The 22,671-nt window shown below is 37.5% G+C and overlaps 1 protein-coding gene across 1 annotated transcript; it reads left to right on the top strand.

The window, feature by feature from the left end:
- Nucleotides 1–12,974: 12,974 nt before the first annotated feature.
- On the top strand, nt 12,975–13,913 carry LOC110288056 (olfactory receptor 5H19-like). The gene has a single exon (XM_021154511.2). It carries the CDS (start codon nt 12,984–12,986, stop codon nt 13,911–13,913), a length of 930 nt encoding a protein of 309 aa, XP_021010170.1. The 5' UTR covers nt 12,975–12,983.
- Nucleotides 13,914–22,671: the final 8,758 nt, after the last annotated feature.

Genomic DNA, 22,671 nt, shown 5'->3' with positions numbered 1-22,671 from the left:
ATAACAAAAGCTGAGCTATTCTTTGACCTTTATGATGCTGAACTGTCTCTTTTAGTGTTTTTACCATAATTTTGATTTCAACTAAAGTGTCAGAATCCACAATTCTAGGGACTACCTCAAAGCTTTTCTTATAATTTGAGCTACGTCCTATAATGAGACCAATGGTCCTGGGAGGCAGAGTACCAGACACTAAAGTGGAAACGAGATGCATACCATCCCAACTAGAAATTATAACATCAGTTAAGGTTGTCAAATCTAGTCCTGCACTCCCTGGGGTAGCTCTAGGTAAATGATGTATAGTGAACTCTGGAGCTTTCTGGTTCAGAGGAGTCGGTTCTCTACCCTCCTCTTGACTCTGTGCCTTTCTTTTATCGGGGCTTAGAGGCGGCCCCCTATTCAGTTTTTGACTCGCTAACTTTTCCTGCTTCTTTTGTGAGCAGAGTTCCATCCTCGTGAAACTTTGATTTACACTTATTTTTTCAATGTCCTCTTTTGTTGCATTGCGGGCAGGGACCTGGAGGAAGGCTTTTCTTGTTTCCTGAGAGATTTTTACAATCTTTTCTCAGGTGCCCCGGCTCTCCACACCGAAAACATGTAACTCCATAAGTATTTTTTACATAGGCGCTAAATTTTTCTCCTTTCATTGCTGCAGCGTAAGCAATCCCCTGAATTACGGCTGGTAAGGCATCTACACACGTTTTTATATAATCTTGTAGGGAACCCATTTTGCGGATTGGTATGATCAGGTCTTGGCACAAGGTATTAGCGTTCTCCCAAGCCAACTGTTTTATTAATATATCAGTTCCTTCCGATTGGGGGAAGCATCCTAGAGACTGCTTCTTCTAGTCTAGCCACAAAACCTTCATAAGACTCATCATGCTTTTGCTTAATTCCTGAAAGGACTGTGGACTTAGCCCCAGGTGGAGGTAAACTCTGTCAGCTGGATACAGCTATCTGATTGATTTTCTCCAACACTGCCTTTGGGATTTTCAGTTGTGCTGCTGGTCTAGCATACTCCTTCTTTCCAGGAAGCATAGGCACCGTGGGTTTAGCTCCATTTCTCGATGTAGATCTTTCCTGAGCTAACTTTCTGTCCCTCTCTTCATACTCTGTTCTCCAGAGAATGAAATCTCTGGGAACGAGTGTAGCCTTTGCTGTTTGATGCCAATCATAAGGGGTAAGCCACTGGCTTGCTACTGCATCCAGAATCTGTAAAGTATAAGGTGCAGTAGGGCCCAGCGTTTTTACTGCTGACTGTAATTCCTTAAGAGTTTTTTTTTTTTTTTTTTTTTTTTTTGGTTTTTCGAGACAGGGTTTCTCTGTATAGCCCTGGCTGTCCTGGAACTCACTTTGTAGACCAGGCTGGCCTCGAACTCAGAAATCCGCCTGCCTCTGCCTCCCGAGTGCTGGGATTAAAGGCAGTTTTTAACGGCAAAGGTTCCCATTGCGGCTCACTTCCTTATTCGAAAATTACCGGGTAAGTGAGTGTAAAATCTCCTAGTCTTTTGGCTTCTGCCACGGCAGCATCAAAGCCAACCAGCAGCAAGAGCCGATGCGGCTTTGGTGCCAGTCTACAGGTGGCTGGTTCCATAGTTAAAGACTCCTCCTCACTGTTGTCTTGGTAACTGCGAAAACGATCTTTTCTTCCCTTAAATTTACGCCTTGTCATTCCCTCAGTAATATCCAATTCAACATCACCTTCACTGTAAATAGCCTCTGATTCACTTTCCTCTAGCCTTCTGCCTTTTTTTTCCTGTATGGTACACTTTCTTATTAGTAGCATATGGTTTTGTTTTTTGATTATCAGAGGGCTCTGAAGGAGCTTCCTCTGCAAGGAATTCTAAATCTGTTTTCTCAGTCAAAAGATCCCTCATTTGTTGCCACAGAATAAGGGCATTGGAGGGGATATCCCTAGATGGATTTTCCTTATGGAACTTTCTCATATCCTTACCTACATGCTTCCAATCTTCTAATGTTAATCTTCCCTCCTCTGGAAATAGGGACTGATTTTTTTGTACGAAATCATAAAATTCTTGTAAAGATTTATCTGAGATCTTTAGGCCTCTTCCAGACAACATGTGCTTGAAGACAGACAAAAAGAACCTCTTCCCTTTTGATTCTGACTGCCCCATGATAAAAACTTACTCATCTCTTAACTGATGTATGAATCAGCCCGTCTGCAGCACGGTCAAGACGAGATCCTGTCTTTGCCTGAGAAAATAAAGAAGAAAAAGAAAAAAGAAAGAAAGACTAACCCGCTCTGGTGTCCCTGTTCGAAGGCGCCAGCTGCCGCAGACCTCTGGGTCCCTGTGTCTGCATAAAACGGACCTCTCAAAGCGGGTGGACAAAGCGTGGATGAATGACAAACAGACACACACAAGAGAGATCATGTAAAATCTGAGTGTAATTTTCGAATCGAGCATCAGACTTTTTATGCAGAGGACAATAAGGAAGTTGGGTGATATATTTGAAAGGTACAATTGAGGTAACTGAAATCTTACATAAAACAGAAGAATGTAAACACAAAAGTTCTAACAGGAACCACCTGGGATAAAATTTATTGATAACAGCTGGGATCAACAAGGGCTCCACCTAAGATTCACTAATCTTAGAAGCCAGGGTCAAGGGCTTCGTGCCCTTGCCATAGTTCCTATTTTATTCTCTTGTATAGTCCACCTTCCCCTTAGGCCATTGTAAATACGTGTGTATGGGTGTAATTCTGCTATGGTTCTAAGTACCTATTCTGGTTTCTCCTTTGGTCTAAAACTTCTTTCTTCCTTAGTGATGGTAAGTTACTGTTAAGAGAGTAACTTAGGTTTTACAATCTTACTGAATTCCAAGCCCTTGATCTTGGTCAAGGATGTTCTAGGACTGTTGAAACACTGGCAAAAGGCTTTAGCCATGTCAAAATTCAATTTTAAAAAGCACTTTTAATAGGAAAATACTGAAAGAGAGCATGTGGATCCATACACTAGTCTAACGCGAGAATGGAAAATTAATGTATGGGTAGGGAATGCTAGACTCTAGGAGGAGAGCTTCCTTAAAACTCTTTTGCCTCATGAGTGACTTTAAGCCTTTAGGCTTGTCCAGCTGCTCAACCAGAGAGCATAACAAGGGAATAATCTGAGTAAGAGATGGGAGGGGGAAAGGAAAAGAGGGGCAGGATCAGGTATGTGGGTAAGACTGTATAGAAGCACAGGGGGCCAGGAAAATGAATGGAAATAGGCAGCCACTGGCGGTGGCAGTAGGGGAAACCTCTAGAAAGTCCGAGAGACATGGGATGGGGGGTCTCCCAGGACTGTGTGGGTGACAGAAGGTGAAATGCCCAACAATGTGAATAGGAACCTGAAGAGACCACTTTCAGTGGTTACACAAGACCCTTAGTGGAAGGTTGGATATACTAATCCACCTTCAAAATTTTTGACCCCAAATTGTTCCTGTCTAAAGGAAACAAGCAGACAAAAATGAAGAAGAAACTGAATAAATGGACAATGATGGACTGGCCCAGCTTATGATCCATTCCATGGGATTTGGTCTTGCTTAAATAGGTGAGTATATATGGACATTAGCCCTCTTGTGTATAGAAGACAATGCATTCTTGTAGCCATCTACCATCTCTGGCTCTTACAAGCTTCCCATCTTATAGTTTCCTGAACCATGAAAGGAGGAAATTGATAGAGAGGAGAAATTTGATAAAAGCATTCCATTTTTGTCTGAATGCTCTAAGGTTTCTCACTGTATGGATGCTCTCCACATGTTGGTCTCTGTGTAAATTACCATCTATTGCAAGAAGCTTCTTTGAGGAGTGTTGAGTGATTCACTGATCCATGAAAATGGCAACATATCTTGAGGAAACTTTCTTGGTTTTTTTTTTAGTTTTTTTTTTTTTGTTGTTGTTGTTGGTGGTGTTGCTGTTTTCAAGACAGGGTTTCTCTGTTTAGCCCTGGCTGTCCTGGAACTCACATTGTAGACCAGGATGGCCTCGAACTCAGAAATCCACCTGTCTCTGCCTTCCAAGTGCTGGGATTAAAGGATGAGCCACCACTGCCTGGCTAGAACCATTTTTTTTCTATGATTGTTTATCATAGTAACAGTAGTACTTTTCTCCTCAGGGCCCACTGAGAACTGTGAGAGAGGCTCAAGGAAAAAAGGCAGAGGGCCTTTTACCTCAGGTGCATTTTGACCCCTGGATTGTTGTTTGATGAGACTTTGTGCCTCATATGACATACATTCGCATTTTGTTTATAAGATTTCTTTATTCTTGATGATGTCAGGTCATAGCTACAAAACTCAATCTGCTCTGTGTACCCTGAATCCAGATATGAGCTTTGGCCTTGCTTCTTTGATTTTCCAGACAGAAGCTAAAGTTATGTGCCAGCAACTGTGTTCGAACTGGTCTGTCTTGAGAAAGGTCTGGGAAAGGGCTGATGTGTCAATAATTAGTATATGCTAACCAATGTTTACTTACAAGTTTCTCTGATCATGCTTTTCTGAACCTAAACCACCTTCCTTGGGTTATTACTTTCTTTATCATATTTGTGTATAAAAGTGCACTGAAACTGAAGTTAAATTGTCAAGAGCATTAATTTGTAGCCTGCCCATTTCTTTCAGCCTCTCAGATCTCACGTCTGCACAGGTTGGGCAAAAGTGTGCAGGAATAGAGGTTTATATAGCTTCTACCTAGGACCAGGAACAGAATCTATAGGTATTCTCTGTATTAGAGACTCTATTCATTTGTTCATGGTACACTCCCCATATTCCATTAACCCTAACCATCTGCAAAGTCTTTCTTCATCATCAAGAGCATTTTACAACCAGAGACCACTTATCCAAGAGTATATATGGGCAGGAAAAATTGAACTTGATGGGTGCAAATCAAACGAAACTGACACAAAATTGAATGAAATTGAATGAATAGCAATGGGCCAAGGGTCTGGGAGGATGTAGGGGAAAGGGTTGACTATGATTACAAATGTGTTGCACAAAATTCTCAAAAAACTAATAAAATTATATTTAAAGAAGAGAAACTGGTATATATTACTCTGATGTTAAACTTCCACTAGAGTAATTTTTTAAATTACTAAAGTGCACTGGTTGTGATCCAGCCTCCAAGTCCTGTGTAATCTCAAATACACTGCCTTAGTGGCTAATTCTTACTCTTCTTTGTTTCTTTCACTGAAGAGATTCACATAAATAGTATTTAAGTTGTTTTTTTTTAATCTGATAATTTTGTTCTTTCAGTGATGGCTTGCTGACAACAGTGTCCTTGGGCATCACCTTACTATAAAGTAGACTCCACTTCAGTCCACCCACATCTACTTCAGCAGAATGTGCGTTTTAACAAGGTCTTCAGGGAATTTAGACCCCAGGCTTTGATGTCTGGAAATGATGGATATATATTCCCCTCTCTACTGCAATCTTGTGCTTACAGTTTTCTTTCTTCGTTTGTGTCTCAGCTTTGTAATACAATTATTAATGAACCATTAGTAGAATTGTATTTAAGACATATTTTGACACACATGTAATTTTATACATGATTAAAGGAGAAAGAAAGTTTCAATAATGATGAATAGTTGTACTTACTTGTTTTAATGTGTTGATTAAGTCTTGGCCAAATATTTACTACTCCAATATGGAAATCATCTTGAACACTTTTCAGAGTTGATAGCTGTTTTGCCTGTCTCACCTTCAATGCTAAGAGCGTCACTTTCCAAAACCATTTAATATAAAATGGCAAATTATGTTAAGGACCATTTCAGAAATTGATGGAAATTCTATCATAATTCCAAGCAATACTCCATTTAATAATTTTTATGAAAGTTGAGTCAGAGGCTCAATTTTTAAAACCCAAACGTCTCATTTGAATAGAATAATATCAAAACACAGGGCAATTTGATATTGCTATGAAGTTATGATATGAATTTTTAGTTTTAGTTTTAGGTAATAAAATTGATGTTCTATGTAACAGAAAAATACATTGCATGTACTGTAAAAATTACAATTCCTATCCAATAGTAACCTGTACTCTAAATCAGGCATTTGATATGGAGTTTTGTGTTGCTTCATACAGTAACATTTGCAGTGCAAACTGCACCAGTTTGTTCACTAAAGCTGCAGTGTAAACCAGTGCAACAGGATTAAGTACTGCCACTGATACCTCAGATTCATTGCATATTTTATTTTGTATGAATGGGTTTTAGGGTTATTATACATTTAGAAAACCAGTACCACCACCAAGTATTTCATAAGTATCACAATTCATGCTGTAAAAGAAAGAGAGAGGGAAGCAGGGAGGAGGAGGGAGAGGGAGGAGGGGAAGAGAGAGCAATGTGATCATTGTCATGATCATGTCATGTTTGATGAACTCAAGAAAAGCACACTATTATAAGTCTTTTTTTTCAATTGGGTATTTATTTCATGTACATTTCCAGTGCTATCCCAAAAGTCCCCCACATGCTTCCCCCCCCCCACTCCCCCCCGACTCCTACATCTTGGCCCTGGCTTACCCCTGAACTGAGGCATATAAACCTTGCACGACCAATGGGCCTCTCTTTCCACTGATGGCCGACTAGGCCATCTTATGATTCATATGTAGCTAGAGACACGAGGTATGGGGGGATACTGGTTAGTTTGTGGGAAGCCACACAATCCATTACAAGATGGCACTGTCTACCACCGTAAGTTGGGTAAACAACCAATGTGCACATGTGCATAAGGGTTTCCTGCCAAGTCACAGCCCATCCAGGAGAATGTAAATGAGGTACTGAAAGCACAACCAATCAGGTATAGACACGCAGCTCCTAGGCCTATATAAGCAGCGCCAGTTCTGGGGCTCCGGGTCTTTTTGCCTTCACTATCAAGCTCTCCCAATAAACGTGTGCAGAAGAATCTTGTTGTGGCGTCTCCTTGCTGGCAAGTCGGGTGTCCACATTAGTTCATATTGTTGTTCCACCTATAGTATTGCAGATCCCTTTAGCTCCTTGGGTACTTTCTCTAGCTCCTCCATTGGCGGGGTGGGAGGGCTGTGATCCATCCAATAGCTGACTGTGAGCATCCACTTCTGTGTTTGCTATGCCCTGGCATAGTCTCACAAGAGACAGCTCTATCTGGGTCTTTTCAGCAAAATCTTGCTAGTGTATGCAATGGTGTCAGCATTTGGAAGCTGATTATGGGATGGATTCCCGGATATGGCAGTCTCTAGATGGTCCATCCTTTCATCTCAGCTCCAATCTTTGTCTCTGTAACTCCTTCCATGTGTGTTTTGTTCCCAATTCTAAGACGGGAGAAAGTGTCCACACTTTGGTCTTCATTCTTCTTGAGTTTCGTGCGTTTTGCAAAACGGATCTTATATTTTGGGTATTCTATGTTTCTGGGCTAATATCCACTTATCAGTGAGTACATATCATTTGAGTTCTTTTGTGATTGTGTTACCTCACTCAGGATGATGCCCTCCAGGTCTATCCATTTGCCTAGGAATTTCATAAATTCATTCTTTTTAATAGCTGAGTAGTACTCCATTGTGTAAATGTACCACATTTTCTGTATCCATTCCTCTGTTGAGGGGCATCTGGGTTCTTTCCACCTTCTGGCTATCATAAATAAGGCTGCTATGAACATCTTCTGGATATATGCCCAGGAGAGTTATTGCGGGATCCTCCAGTAGTACTATGTCCAATTTTCTGAGGAACCACCAGACTGACTTCCAGACTGGTTGTACAAGCTTGCAATCCCACCAACAATGGAGGAGTGTTCCTCTTTCTCCACATCCTTGCCAGCATCTGCTGTCACCTGAATTTTTGATCTTAGCCATTCTAACTTGTGTGAGGTGGAATCTCAGGGTTGTTTTCATTTGCATTTCCCTGATGATTAAGGATGTTGAACATTTTTTCAGGTGCTTCTCAGCCATTCGGTATTCCTCAGGTGAGAATTCTTTGTTTAGCTCTGAGCCCAATTTTTTAATGGGGTTATTTGATTTTCTGGAGTCCACCTTCTTTAGTTGTTTATATATATATTGGATATTAGTCCCCTATCTGATTTACAATAGATGGAGATCCTTTTCCAATCTGTTGTTGCCTTTTGTCTTATTGACATTGTCTTTTGCCTTGCAGAAGCTTTTCAATTTTATGAGGTCCCATGTGTCGATTCACGATCTTACAGCACAAACCATTCCTCTTCTATTCAGGAATTTTTCCCCTGTACCCATATCTTCGAGGCTTTCCCCTTCTTAATCCTCTATAAGTTTCAGTGTCTCTGGTTTTATGTGGAGTTCCTTAATCCTCTTAGATTTGATCTTGGTACAAGGAGATAGGAATGGAACAATTCGCATTCTTCTACATGATAAACACCAGTTGTGCCAGCACCATTTGTGGAAAATGCTGTCTTTTCTCCACTGGATGGTTTTTGTTCCCTTGTCAAAGATCAAGTGACCATAGGTGTGTGGGTTCTTTTCTGGGTCTCCAATTCTATTCCATTGGTCTACTTGTCTGTCGCTGTACCAGTACCATGCAGTTTTTTATCACAATTGCTCTGTAGTACAGCTTTAGGTCAGGCATGGTGATTCCACCAGAGGTTCTTTTATCCTTGAGAAGAGTTTTTGCTATCCTAGATTCTTTGTTATTCCAGATGAATTTGGAGATTTCCCTTTCTAATTCGTTGAAGAATTGAGTTGGAAATTTGAAGGGGATTATATTGAATCTGTAGATTGCTTTTGGCAAGATAGCCATTTTTACTATATTGATTCTGCCAATCCATGAGCATGGGAGATCTTTCCATCTTCTGAGATCTTCTTTAATTTCTTTCTTCAGAGACTTGAAATTCTTGTCATACAGATCTTTTACTTCCTTAGTTAGAGTCATGCCTAGGTATTTTATATTATTTGTGGCTATTGAGAAAGGTGTTGTTTCCCTAATTTCTTTCTCAGCCTGTTTGTCCTTTGTATAGAGAAAGGCCAATGACTTGTTTGAGTTAATTTTATATCCAGCTACTTCACTGAAGCTGTTTATCAGGCTTAGGAGTTCTCTGGTGGAATTTTTAGGGTAAGTTATACATACTATCATATCATCTGCAAAAAGTGATATTTTGACTTCTTCCTTTTCAATTTGTATCCCCTTTATCTCCTTTTGTTGTCGAATTGCTCTGACTAGGACTTGAAGTACAAGGTTGAATAAATAGGAAGAAAGTGGGTAGCCTTGTCTAGTCCCTCATTTTAGTGGGAATGCTTCCACCTTCTCACCATTTACTTTGATGTTGGCTACTGGTTTTTTGTAGATTTATTCTAAGTCTTAAAAATATAAAATCGTATATTAATGTGGGTAAACCTGTCAGAGTGTGATAGGAAATAACACAGTAAAACATAATTTTTGTGGCAAAATTAGTCTGTTACAGTAAATAAATATTTATGGTTTGAAATCTACAGTGCCAAGTGCAGCCAATTTATAATTCTGTCCAATCCTATAGTTTCCAATAGAGAGACATCTCTTTGCCTCCAGTGAACCCTGTTGCCCTGGTGGGAATTTTAGTTCTTCAATCCTTCTTCATTAAAAGGAATCAGGCAATGTTATAAAGGTTTCTGGATTGAATGAAAAGTCATATAACCACAGTTTGATGTGCTTAGTCACAAATCTTCCAGACGAATTGTGATGCAGATGGCCATTGCCCAGGATACCATTGTCTGTACCATTGTGCTCTTTCCCTGCTTTAGAGCACTCAACCCTTTATAAGGAACTTTGCATTTTTACTTTTACTTGAAATGGGTAAGAAACAAATAAGTTCTGTTGTGTTCACCATGCTTTCCATAGAAATTTAATAAGCCATTTTAATTCATAAAATTTACATAGCTTGTGTAAATGGTAGTAGCAACAAAAATTGCCTATATATTTCAATTCATGACTAAATATAAATGGGTAAAATATCTCTAATTGTTCTCCTTAATATATTTTAGAAATCTTTTTACCTAACTAAATTTACTTTTAGCTGTGACATTGGTATTAAACAGCTAGGCTATCTTTCCTGACTATAATGACTTTTAAATTCTCCTGAAGTAGGGTATTATCTCAAAATTCCTTATGAAATTGTAATGATTCTCGGATAAGCAATTATTATGATGATTTCTGTAAGAGAGGCATTCTTCAGTTCTGTTTCTTTCTATGTCTTTAAAGTTCAATTACTTAAGTAGACAATTTAAGTTACATCTCCTACTTATAACAATAATATTTATATTATTGCTTATTTATATACAATGCATATTATTTATAAATGTGCACAGAGTAGGCTTTACATATAGAATATGTTCCATCATGTAGTATACCTTGATATATATTTAGATATGTGTTTATGTACATATTAATAAGTACATATTGGAAGATGACAAAGATATTTTTGTCTAATATTTCCTGTATTAATGATTTATTTCAACTCTACATATCAAGCAATCTGAGAATTTACATCTCTTGGTATGCTTTGAACTCCATGAAAGAAACACTATCCCCACAAAATTACCCTAAAATACAAATCATTTGCATGGTGTAAATTATCTGTATGCAAAATTGATCTGGTTCAATTTTATTTTATTCATCAAAATAAGAATAGAATGGAGCCTACTAAGCTGTTAGAGAGTAATGTGAATATGTGTTTTTAAGTCAAATTATTAAGATTTGCAGAAAAATGTTTTCTAGTTGTTTTGACATCAAAAATGCATCTTATAACCACAGGGAAAAAACCTCATCCACTGACCACATACATTCAAATACTCCAACTACAAAAAGGTAATGAACTCAAACTTAATGTGTCTGTTTTGAAAATGTATGCTCTAGTTAAAATATATTTTGATTTTTATTAAACAATGTTTTTGCAAGATCAGTAATAGTTAATAAACATCAAAGCTAAGACAAACATTGAAAATGAAGCATCAGAAACTTGTTTTTCTGTATATATTTCAAGTGTGTATTTAAACAAGCTTTTATTTACTTTTTTTTTTTTTGTTTTGGAGGACTATATTTATATCATTTCCTCTTTCTCTTCTTTCTCCAAATAGTCTCATGTTCTCTCTCCAAATAGTCTCATGTATTTAGGGAGATATAAGTATGTGTATATACATACATATATACATATGTACATATATACGTATATATATATGTATATATACACACACACATATACTCATATATATATGTATATATATATATACACACACACACACACATATATATACACATATATACACACACACATATATATGTTTGTGTGCATGTCTGTGTGCATTACATATATGTGTGTGTGTTGTATATGCATATGTTTTATATACAGACTATATATTTATATATACATTTAAGTATATAATGTGTATTATATATGTGTGTGTGACTTTTAAAGAGAAAGAGACATTCTAAATTTCCAGTCCTATGTTGCTTTCTGACGATACTTTCTCTCCCTTTTTCTATGTAAATCTATCTTTGTTAAGCACTGCTGGCTTCTCTTCCTCCATTTTATTTCTTTTTATCTTTCCAAGTGTATCTATCATTCCATGTCAGTTGTGGTTTTTCTCTGTTAGTGCTTTCCTCTTTTCCCATCTCATTTTTTAATACTTTGCATAATTGCTTTTCCTTAGATGTTCTACAGGTAAAAGATAGGGCAACAAACAAATGCCAGCTCTCCGCATACTTTTCAGAACCCAGAGCATCACTGCATGGCCCTCGCCTCCCCATCATTTCCTGCTATTCTCTGATTACACTCAGAAAACTACTTTCACCAAGCCATTAAAATTTTCTTAATCTCAACAATCAGGGATCTCTTGCCATCTGTCCCTAAAGATCCTTTGTTTGCCTTCTGACACCCTATTGATTTGTTTTATTCTTATTTACTTTCTCTCCATTAAAGCTACAACCCTCAAATATTTGGTTCAGTTCTGGTTTGTATTATTACTGTGTCTTTCCTTTGTTTACTTTGAAGTAACATGGACTTTGGAAATCATTGATTTTAACATAGAAATTCTGGGTTATCAGAGTAATTGGCTGGCAAAACACAGTCAGTCATACCTGGTCACTAGTTTTAAACCTTCAGTAAACTAATACTACTAAATTTACCATTCATGTTCAGGGATAATGGCTAAGAGAATAGGGTATCTTGATGGTGCAATAGGGTTTCTTGATTTGAAAATATATTCATAGTCAACAAATGATATTTTCATGTCATTGAATATCAGGTTCATATGTGGTATGTCACTGCATAATTGTAGGTTAATATTACAAGTCCTTTAAATTTATATCTGTTTTATAGTTATCCATGAGGCCCAGTCAGACGTTTCAATAACAGTATTTGCATTTAATAACACCTGGAGAAATTTTATAAAGGTTGGCCATTAGATTCTTTTTAATAAACTCCTAAACCAACTTATGATTTTACAATCTACAATTTGAATAACTGTTCCCAGACAATTCTGCAGTACATAGGAGCCTCTTGGTATGTTAAGAGTTTTTCTATATTATTGAATTATATTTTCCTTACCAGAACCTGATTTTCTCCACTTCCTTATAATAGATTTTGAAATAAATTCCCAAGTTACTATATATTGTAAGATTTTACTTTATTAAATTAAACTATTTGAATTGACTAAGACGCTTCAGTTGAATTCATTGTATATTCTAGATTCTTAAAACATGTCTTTCGTTGATTATAACACTATTACATACATACAGAACTTTTACACCTAGCCAACTTGTAATTTCATACACTGCACAGAAAAATTAAAAGATATCTTTTCTTTAAATACATTAACAAGTTCAAATCTTTATTGGAAAGATGAAGTATTTCTTCACTTTGAAGAAAAGTTTTCATCATATGTAGTGATATGAAATGAAATTTCATGGGCAACCTGATAACTACAGAGTTGTGTTTTAAATTCTACTACCCAACATTTTACTCTACAAATTTTAGTGAATGCTGAGTGATATCAGTCATTTTTCATTTCAGAGACAGCCAATGAGGACATGGAAAAGGACAACACAACACTACTCATTCAGTTTGTTCTCTCAGGACTTGTTCATCTGCCCCAGTGGAAAATCCCCATGTTCCTGCTGTTCTTGGTCATCTATCTCATCACCATTGTGGGCAACCTTGGTCTGATCACTCTCATCTGGAATGACCCTCACCTTCACATTCCTATGTACTTATTTCTTGGGACTTTAGCTTTTGTGGATACTTGGTTATCATCCACAGTGACACCAAAGATGCTCCTAGACTTTTTTGCCAAGAATAAACTGATCTCTTTCTCTGAGTGCATGATACAGTTTTTTTCCTTTGCAATCTGTGCAACCACAGAATGTTTTCTCTTGGCATCAATGGCCTATGATCGCTATGCAGCCATATGCAAACCTTTACACTACTCAGTGATCATGACAAATAGACTCTGTGTACGTCTTTTAACATTGTCGTTTTTAGGTGGATTTATTCATGCTTTAATCCATGAAGGCTTTTTATTCAGATTAATTTTCTGTAGCTCTCACATAATACACCACTTTTATTGTGATGTTATACCACTGTTAAAGATTTCCTGTAATGACCCTTCTCTTAATTACCTGATGCTTTTTATTTTCTCTGGCTCGATTCAGGTATTCACAATTACAACTATCCTTGTCTCTTATACACTTGTTCTGTTTTCTATCCTAAAGCAGAAATCTATCAAAAGCATAAAGAAAGCCTTTTCCACCTGTGGAGCCCATCTCCTTTCTGTTTCTTTGTACTATGGCCCTCTGCTCTTCATGTATGTGCACCCTGCATCTCCACAAGTAAATGATGAAGACATGATGGACTCTGTATTTTATACCATCATAATTCCTGTACTGAACCCAATTATCTACAGTTTGAGGAATAAGCAAGTAAAAAGTTCACTGGCAAATTTTTTAAGGAGAAATACTTAGATTTCACATTATTATCTGTCATGCACTTATTAAAACATGGCAAATTTGTGTAGCCTTAATGTGGCTATATTTTAAACATTGTCAAAATATTTTGAAAATGAATCCAACCTTGAATTTTTGTTGTTGTTTTATATGTTTATGTATGTATGTGATGTAGGCATACCTATTTGTGAATTGTTACATTGGTCATGGAAACTTGTGCAGAGACCAGAGGGAGGTTAAATGTCCTGCATAATCCTTCTTATTTAATTTCTTGAGATAGTGTCTTTCACTGATCCCCAAGCTATAATTTTAACCTGCTAACCACAGTATTCCTCTTCTCCACCATTCACATCACTGAAATTACACGTGGACCCATGATCTGTTCTTCATTGGAAGCCCTTTCCTATTGATATTTGAATATCATGTTGCTAGGAATGCAACCACAATTTTGAAATTGAGCAGCAAGTGTTCTTTCCCACTGCACATATCCCAGTCCCCCAGAGCTAGCACTAAATGAACTCTTGTTTATGTATCCATTTCTTTAAAAATATTTGAAATGAATTTTAAATTATCTAAAGACAGTATAGTAAAAATAAATACAACAGAAATCAAATTAAAAATCTTTAACAGGTCTGTACATTACTTTTTATGACATAAGTATATTAGCTGTTGTAGTATTGTAGTTCCTGTAAAAACATCATGAATATAATGTCATTGATAACTTGGAGACTCATAGAACGTTTCCTTGTTCTGATGAGGCAGTGTTATGTCTCTGTAAACAGGTACAAACCATGGGATTGTAAGGTCTTTCATTAAATTTTGTTGGGAAATGATGATTCATATAGCAATTCTACTTGTGTTTTCTTTAAGGAACAATAAAGTCACTGGAGTACAAATGTAAGTATAAGACCAGTCAGGCTGTCAGAGGATGTTCTGTGGTCAGTGTGCTTGGGAGTGTGAGGAGAGGCTCATTTTTCTCACCATCTGGGCTGTCCTTGACATTCTGTCTACTTCCATTCTTATCAGCTTCCAGGAAGTTTCAGTAAATTAAAATGTTAACCGTTTCCATGAAATAAATATGTGAGGGATTTTATTGAGGAAATGTAGTGGTAGAAGATAGAAGTATCTCAATAGCTTAGATCTTAAATACTGAATTAACTAGCATTTAAATGGGCTATGTAAGAGTTATTAGAGTGTATATTTGAAAAAACTATTATAAATGTATATAAGCTAAGCTCAAACAGTGCTAAGATATGATGTCATAGACTCCCGTGGTTTTTTTTCTTTTTGTTATTATTGTTTGTTTCAATTTTTTGTCTGTTTCTTATTTTTGGACAGATGAGAAAAAAAGAAAATTATGGGAGCTTTATATGTAGGATGACCTTGATTGCAAATGTCATGCACTTCCCGAATGCAGAATAAAGGAACCATCTTCAGTCTCACCTCTGTTACATTTTGTTTGTTTGTTTGCTTGTTTGTTTGTTTTATCCATACACTTAAATTGGCTATTGAGAACCTTACCGTAGACACTACTCCTCTTATGTATATATATTGCAAAACTTTTTGGTTTTTTGCAACGTAACAAATATCTGTTGTTAACTCTTTTCCTTTCCAAAACTTTTTACCATGTAGGTTTTGGATTAAATCTTTCTCAAGTAAAATTATGTGAAGATGTAAAGATACAGAGATGTACATATGTATTTGTATGAATTTAGAGATTATATGTGATGTGATATTATCTGTGAGCATGATTGCACTTTTAGATATATAAAAGCATATTTGTTTCCCACATCCTCTGTTTGATCATCCTGGAATTGTTTGAGGTCTTTTTGTAAGACACAGCAACTTGTTTTGCCATTTGGAATTATTGACAGGTTGTGTGAACTTTAACATATGGGATATGTGGAAGAGTTTGTAAATAAATGCATTATTTTAAAAAAGATTATGAGACTCTGATCCCACCCTTTTGCCCCATTTTTGTTCCTTAGACATGAATGAACAGTTTTGTTTCCAAATACAAGTGGTCCATGGTGTCAAGTCTCATAAGAAAGGATTGATTAATAACATAGTCAAACCTCTAAACTGTAAGATTCATAGATCCTTTCTCTTTATACGTTGACTTATTTTGACTTTCTTTTTACAATTGTGGAAAAGATGGGTTAATTTAAAAGTGAAATTATACATACTTTTAAGGATTTGATAAATTTATATAGCACTATAATCTCAAAGAGAATATTACTAACTTATAGTCTTTAAAAGCTTATTTACTCTTCTTGGATCACATTTGACTTTGATTAATACTTAATTTTGGCTACAAACTTGTTCAGATTACAGTTTAAAGTCTTAAAACCCTTTCTTTCTTTTCCAACACACAGTATGGTGGTTTATAATCAGGTAGCTTTAAAGAAAGATTCATGAAATTTAAATTCACACTATATATGAAGGATGAAGTAAAGATGTATTGCTACTCTGTATCACATAATGAACATAGGCAGACTGTTGGCTTGGCATAGATGCTTCTTGTCAACTTGTCTTTATTCTTTGTGGTAACCAAAAGCAGTGTACACTGATAAAATAGTATTCCTGTTATAATTGAATGTTCCCCTTTTAATGTAGATTTTATATATCAGGAAGTATTGAATCTTAATACTGAATAATAAAAACCATATTTTAACAAATGTTATTATTGTTTTTAATTTGGAGTTCAGGTTTATAATACTAGAGCAGGTTTTATAATCCCTACTAGAACACTCAAAAATCTCAGGAAAGGAATGTCCAAATTGCTTTGAGATCACATATACAACTTTATTATTGTATTCAGAAAACATTGTTACCTTAAAGTTATTCACTACCTTTGGCTCTTTCTTTAATCTTTTCACTTCCTCACCTGCAATAATCTCTGAGAACTACGAGGCAGAGTATGCTATAGATGCCCCTTGTAATCTGGCAAATTTTGTAGACTTTTATTCTCTATCTCTTAAGCAGTTATGTGTCTTGATACTTGCCATATACTGCAAAAAAGAAGTTTGATTTGGAGAGGATTAAGAGAGGCACTAATTTGTAGGTATAACAAGTCAATAGGACTCAGTTTAATACTATGCCAATTTAGGACAATAATAGTGGTAGATTCTCCCTCTAGGGCCTATGATCTGTCTAGCCATAGGTACTTGGTACAGGGTAATAATGACAGGTATGAGTTTCAACACAGGAATTATGGAATGTGACTTAGGTACAATAGAAAGTGATTCATGCCATTATTGCACAGGTGAGCATGTCTTGTTAGATCAGTTATAATGATATAACTATAGCTCCAAATGTTCACTGAGCAACATTGTTAATTATCTTTATCCTACAGCAGTGTATGTAGCACCTTTCAAAACAGTGAAGGCTAGCTGGAAGAGGTGAAGCTTCCAGGGGAGTACCAGCTCAATTTCCCAATATTTTGTGGTTTAAATATGTGCTATTTTAGCAGTTGGGTCTTACCATATTCTGGGGTTAGCCAGAAGCCATGACAATAGCCTTTAATCTTTGTGGACCTATGGGATCTCACTGTTCAACTACTCCAAAAAAGATAAACTATCCCTGGCACTGGCACTTTTATTTGCTAGCCTGTGGTATTTAATAGGAGTCTTGTCACTCCATTATAAGGTAATTCACTTAAAGTCTCTCTCTCTCTCTCTCTCTCTCTCTCTCTCTCTCTCTTGTCTTTCTCTCACTCTCTCATATATATATATATATATATATATATATCATTATATGTAAAATATATAATGTACAATATTTTACATATTATTATTATTATTGGAATGCCTCTATAAACCATGAAATAATTAGAATCATGGAAAGAATACCATTCATGATAACATTAAGATATATGATGATGCTCATATTTTATGTAAACGTTGACACAGATATTTATATAAATAATACTTATCAGTAACCTGAATATACCTTAGCCCTGTTTTAACTAATTATGGTGTACAACAAATGTCTTATATGTCAGATAACCCCTAATTCATGACAGTGAACTCAGGTCTCATGGTCACATCACAGCCTGAGGTTGTACATTCAGGCTTGGTTAAGGCCCATGATGACTGAGGATAATATTTCCCAAAAGTTGCCTATTCCTGCCAAAGATTTCAGGGTTTTGCTGCAAATGTATGAGGACATAAACTGTAATTCATCCACAAGGACTTCTCAGTAACCTCAAACAGTGCCTCCTTCAGTTGTTGCTTCCTGGAGTAACAATAGTTGCTGAGTCAAAGGGGCTTGCTCTATACATTTTTTTTTCCTTTTTCTGAATTGCACACAAAAGCTGTTTCTTTTCTATCACTTTTCAAATTGGCTAGTGTAGCAAGAACTATAGGAAGCCTACGCCTAAAAGATGGCTCTGGTTTCAAGTACATCGTGGCCGTAAACAACACCACTGTGCAGGAGCTAGCCAGAATCTGGCGCCAACCCCTCCCAAGCGGGTGCATGCAAATTAAAGTGCCAGCAGACTGACCAATCCTAGGAGGACCCAAAGCTTTTCCCTGTGCTGGGGTGTATATAAGGAGTCCTCCCTGGGTGCCTGGGGTCCCCATAGCACATCAAGACATTCCTGCAATAAAGCTGTTGAATAGAATCCGATCATATTGTGTCTTCCTTGCCGGACAAGGTGAGCATAACAAATTGGTGGCCCATACGGTGGGGTCCCGAGGATCTCGTGGATTCAGAACTCTTCAGCTGAGGAACGGCGGTATCAGTAAGTCACCCAAATTGATCCCTGGTTAAAAGGGGGGATATGTTTTTCTCGCCCATAGATCCAGTGTGGATCTCTTGCCATTGTTGTTTTGTTTTTTTGTAAAGCCCAGCATGAAATTGCTTTTGCGCATGGCATGAACTTGTTTAGCAGATAAGCAGTGTGTTGAAGTGGTAAAGGCAGGTCAGAAAATTCTCACAGGACAACAAGAAAGTATGTCAGAGGAAGATAGGAAATACATAAGCAAAGGAAAAGAAAAGGGACAAAAAGATAGAGAAAAGGAGAAGGGAGAAAAGGCAAATTCAAAAGGAAAACGAAATAATGAGAAAGAAAAGGAAATAGAAAAAATATATCCTTCATTAAAAGACAACAATAAGTTCAGCAAGTTCTGACTCCAGTGACTCAGAGCTTGATAAAGATGAGGAAGTTGACCTAGAAGCAGAGGCTGCTCAATATGAGAGGGAAAGGTATGATCTGGATTGGCCATATAGAGCCAACCCAGTGAAAAAGGGAGTGTTGGTTAACAAAAGGTCAAAATTGAATGTACCAACAGGTCCACGTTTCAATCCTGATTACACTGGATAAAAGGAGTCTGCTAGGGCTGTTAGACCAGGTACCTCCTTCTGCCCAGAGATGTGGATGAAAGAAATAGGATTAACCTTTCCGGTTATTGTTGATGGACAAGGGCAGCAGTATCACGAGCCAGTGGATTTTAAAACTATTAAGCAAATGGCTGAGTCAATCCATATCTACGGGGTGACTGCAGCCTTTGTAGTTGCACAGGTCCAGGAGCTTGCTAGATATTGCCTCACCCCCAGGGACTGGAACAATATAGCTGAGACATGCCTATCATCCAGATAGTATATAGATTGGAGGTCTTGGTCATATGAACATGCAAACAGCCAGGCAGCAGCTAATTTAGCCTCAGGACAAGACCCTCAGAGGCATTGGGATGTAGACATGCTCCTAGGCTTAGGGCAGTTTGCCTTAGATCAAACAAATTATCCTGAGGCAGTCTATGCCCAAATAAATGAGGTAGCTACCAAAGCCTGGAAGGCATTGCAGAACAAAGGCACAGTCTCAGGCAATCTTATGAAAAATTTGCAGGGCCCCACTTAACCATTCTCAGACTTTGTAGCATGACTCCTTGAGGCAGCTACTAGAATCTTTGGAGACCCTGATACAGCTATGCCTTTAGTCAAACAGCTAGTACATGAAGAATGCACTAAGGAATGCAGAGTAGCCATTACACCTTATAAACATAAAGGTTTAGAAGTATGGAGGAAGGTCTGCAGAGAACTAGAGGGCCCATTAACCAATGCAGGCCTAGCAGCAGCAGTAGTGCAGTTGGGCAAGTTTAGCAATGATGCTTGTTATAAGAGAGGCCAAAAAGGACATTTTAGAAGACAATGTCCTGAAAATGAAAAGAGAACTACATTAGATAAATCTAGACAACTGGGAATATGCCATAAATGTAGAAAAGGAAAACATTGCACAAATGAGTGCAGATCAACAAAAGATATAGACGGCCCACCATTACAAGCAGGATATGGTGGCCCCAGGACAAAAAACAGACAATGGGGCCCATGTCCCCAGGGCCCTCAAATATATGGGGCCCTTCATACAGAACAGAAGAAACCTTGGCCATCTTTTCGACATCTGAGAGACCAAGGAGAGTCACTATGGGCTCCACAGGCCTGGACTTCCACTCCACCACCAGACTTGTACTAACCCCACAGATGGGTGTACAGCCCATAGAGACAGATTTTAAAGGCCCACTTCCAAATTACACCGTGGTGCTGCTGCTTGGATGTTCATCGTCTGCCTTAAAAGGATTACAAATTACCCCTGAAGTGATTGATCCAGATTATACGGGGGTTGTGAAAATCTTAGTGGCCTCCCCCAGTGGCATTTTAGCTATATCCCCAGGAGATAGAATTGCTCAATTGTTGCTACTACCCAGTTTACATAAATATTTCCCAGCAAATAATAAAATAAGAGGGGAGAGTGGACTAGGTTCTACAGGTTCTCGATTTGCTTTCTTATCTATGGAATTAGGAAACCGCCCCATGTTAACTTTGGAGATTGAAGGACGATCCTTTTTAGGATTATTAGACACTGGTGCAGATTGCAGTAGTATCTCCACTCAGGATTGGCTGTCAAAGTGGCCCTTGAGACATCATCTCAAAGCCTGTGTGGTCTTGGTTATGAGACTACCCCTCTTATTAGTATAAGGAATTGACATGGAAAAATGAGGAAGGTAAGTAGGGAAAATTCCTCCCCTACATTGTGGACATACCTGTGACCCTATTGGGCAGGGATGTCTTAACCGAGATGGATCTTAGATTAACTAATGAGTATTCCCCACAAGCCCGAGAAATTATGTCTAGTATGGGCTACACTCCAGGAAAAGGATTGGGAAGTCATTACAAGGCAGTACTATGCTAGTACCAACTAAGTTCAAACAAGATAAAAAGGGATTGGTTTATTCCTAGGGGCTGTTGAGGGCAGTATACCCATTACTTGGAAAACAGAGGAACCTGTATGGGTTCCTCAATGACCTCTTTCCTCTGAAAAATTGGCAGTAGCCAGAGAATTAGTAGAGGAACAATTGAAATTAGGACATATTAAACTTTCCCAGTCACCTTGGAATACACCCATATTTGTGATTAAGAAAAAATCAGGCAAATGGAGGCTCCTGCATGATCCTCGACCCATTAATAACCAAATGCAGATTATGGGTCCCATACAGTGGGGTCTGCCCCTACTTTCTAGTTTGCCCAAAGGGTGGCCTATTATAATCATTGATATTAAAGATTGTTTTTTCTCTATTCACCTTGCATTGTGTGATAGCGAGCACTCTGCCTTTACTCTTCATTCTGTGAATAATGAAGAGCCTGATAAACGGTATCAGTGGATAGTTTTACCTTAAGGGATGGCAAACTGTCGTACTATGTGTGAACTTTTTGTAGGAGAAGCCCTACAACCTGTCCGTGGTGCATTCCCAAAATTAAGGATAGTACATTATATAGATGATATCCTTTTTACCTCAAAGAATAAAGAAAGTTTAGATGAAGCCTATATTAAGCTATTAAAAGAATTAGAAATGAAACAATTATTTATAGCTCCTGATAAAGTTCAAATGGGAAATTTAGGAGAGTTCTTGGGTGCCCAAATTACTCCACATTTTACTACACCTCAAAAGATAGAATTACGTAAAGATCATTCGAAAACATTGAATGATTTCCAGAAGTTGTTGGGAGATATAAATTGGATTCGTCCATATATGAGGCTATCAAATTTTGAATTGATCCCTCTTTTTGATATACTGAAGGGCAATCCACAGCTTTCGTCACCTTGTGCTCTCACCCCTGAGGCCCGAGTAGCATTAGAAAAGGTAGAAAGTTGTTTAGAAAAGGCCAAGCTGTATAGATGGAAAGAAGGAGAGGACATCCTCCTATGTCTTTTGAAGACATTCTGTCAACCAACAGGAGTGTTATGGCAGTCAGGTCCTCTATTGTGGATCCATCCTCATGTGTCTTCCAATAAAACCCTTGAATATTATCCCATTGCTGTAGCTCAATTAGCGACTCTGGGCATTAAATCATGTATTTAACATTTTGGAGCACCCCCTCAGAAAATCATTACACCTTATAATGCTAATCAAATACAGATCCTAAGTTCTTTGATAGATGATTGGGCCCTATTGCACTGTAGTTTTGATGGGGGGTTAGATAATCATTATCCCAAAGATCCTTTGCTACATTTTTTTAGTGAACATCCAGTGATTTTTTCCAAAAATCACAGTATCAAAACCCATATCGGATGCACTGGATATTTATACGGATGGTTATAAAACAGGTGTTGGTGCCTATGTAGTTAATTCTCAAAAGCCCATTCTTTTTCAATACAATCCTGGCACCTGAAACTTACTGAATGTAAAATTGTCTTGGAAGTATTCAAAGCTTTTAAGGAATCTTTTAATCTAGTCTCTGATTCTGCTTATGTAGTAAATGCAGTGTGTGCATGAGAAGT

This window comes from Mus caroli, unplaced genomic scaffold (genome assembly GCF_978045245.1).
Source record: "Mus caroli unplaced genomic scaffold, Mus_caroli_1 scaffold_17, whole genome shotgun sequence".
In the NCBI taxonomy this organism is placed as follows: Eukaryota; Metazoa; Chordata; class Mammalia; order Rodentia; family Muridae; genus Mus; species Mus caroli.
The sequence above is the reverse complement of the archived record's forward strand: the minus strand, read 5'-3'. Positions and strand labels throughout refer to the sequence as shown.

What these genes read in the sequence shown, in the direction of transcription:
- LOC110288056 (XM_021154511.2), top strand. Translation starts at nt 12,984, where the DNA reads ATGGAAAAGGACAACACAACACTACTCATTCAGTTTGTTCTCTCAGGA.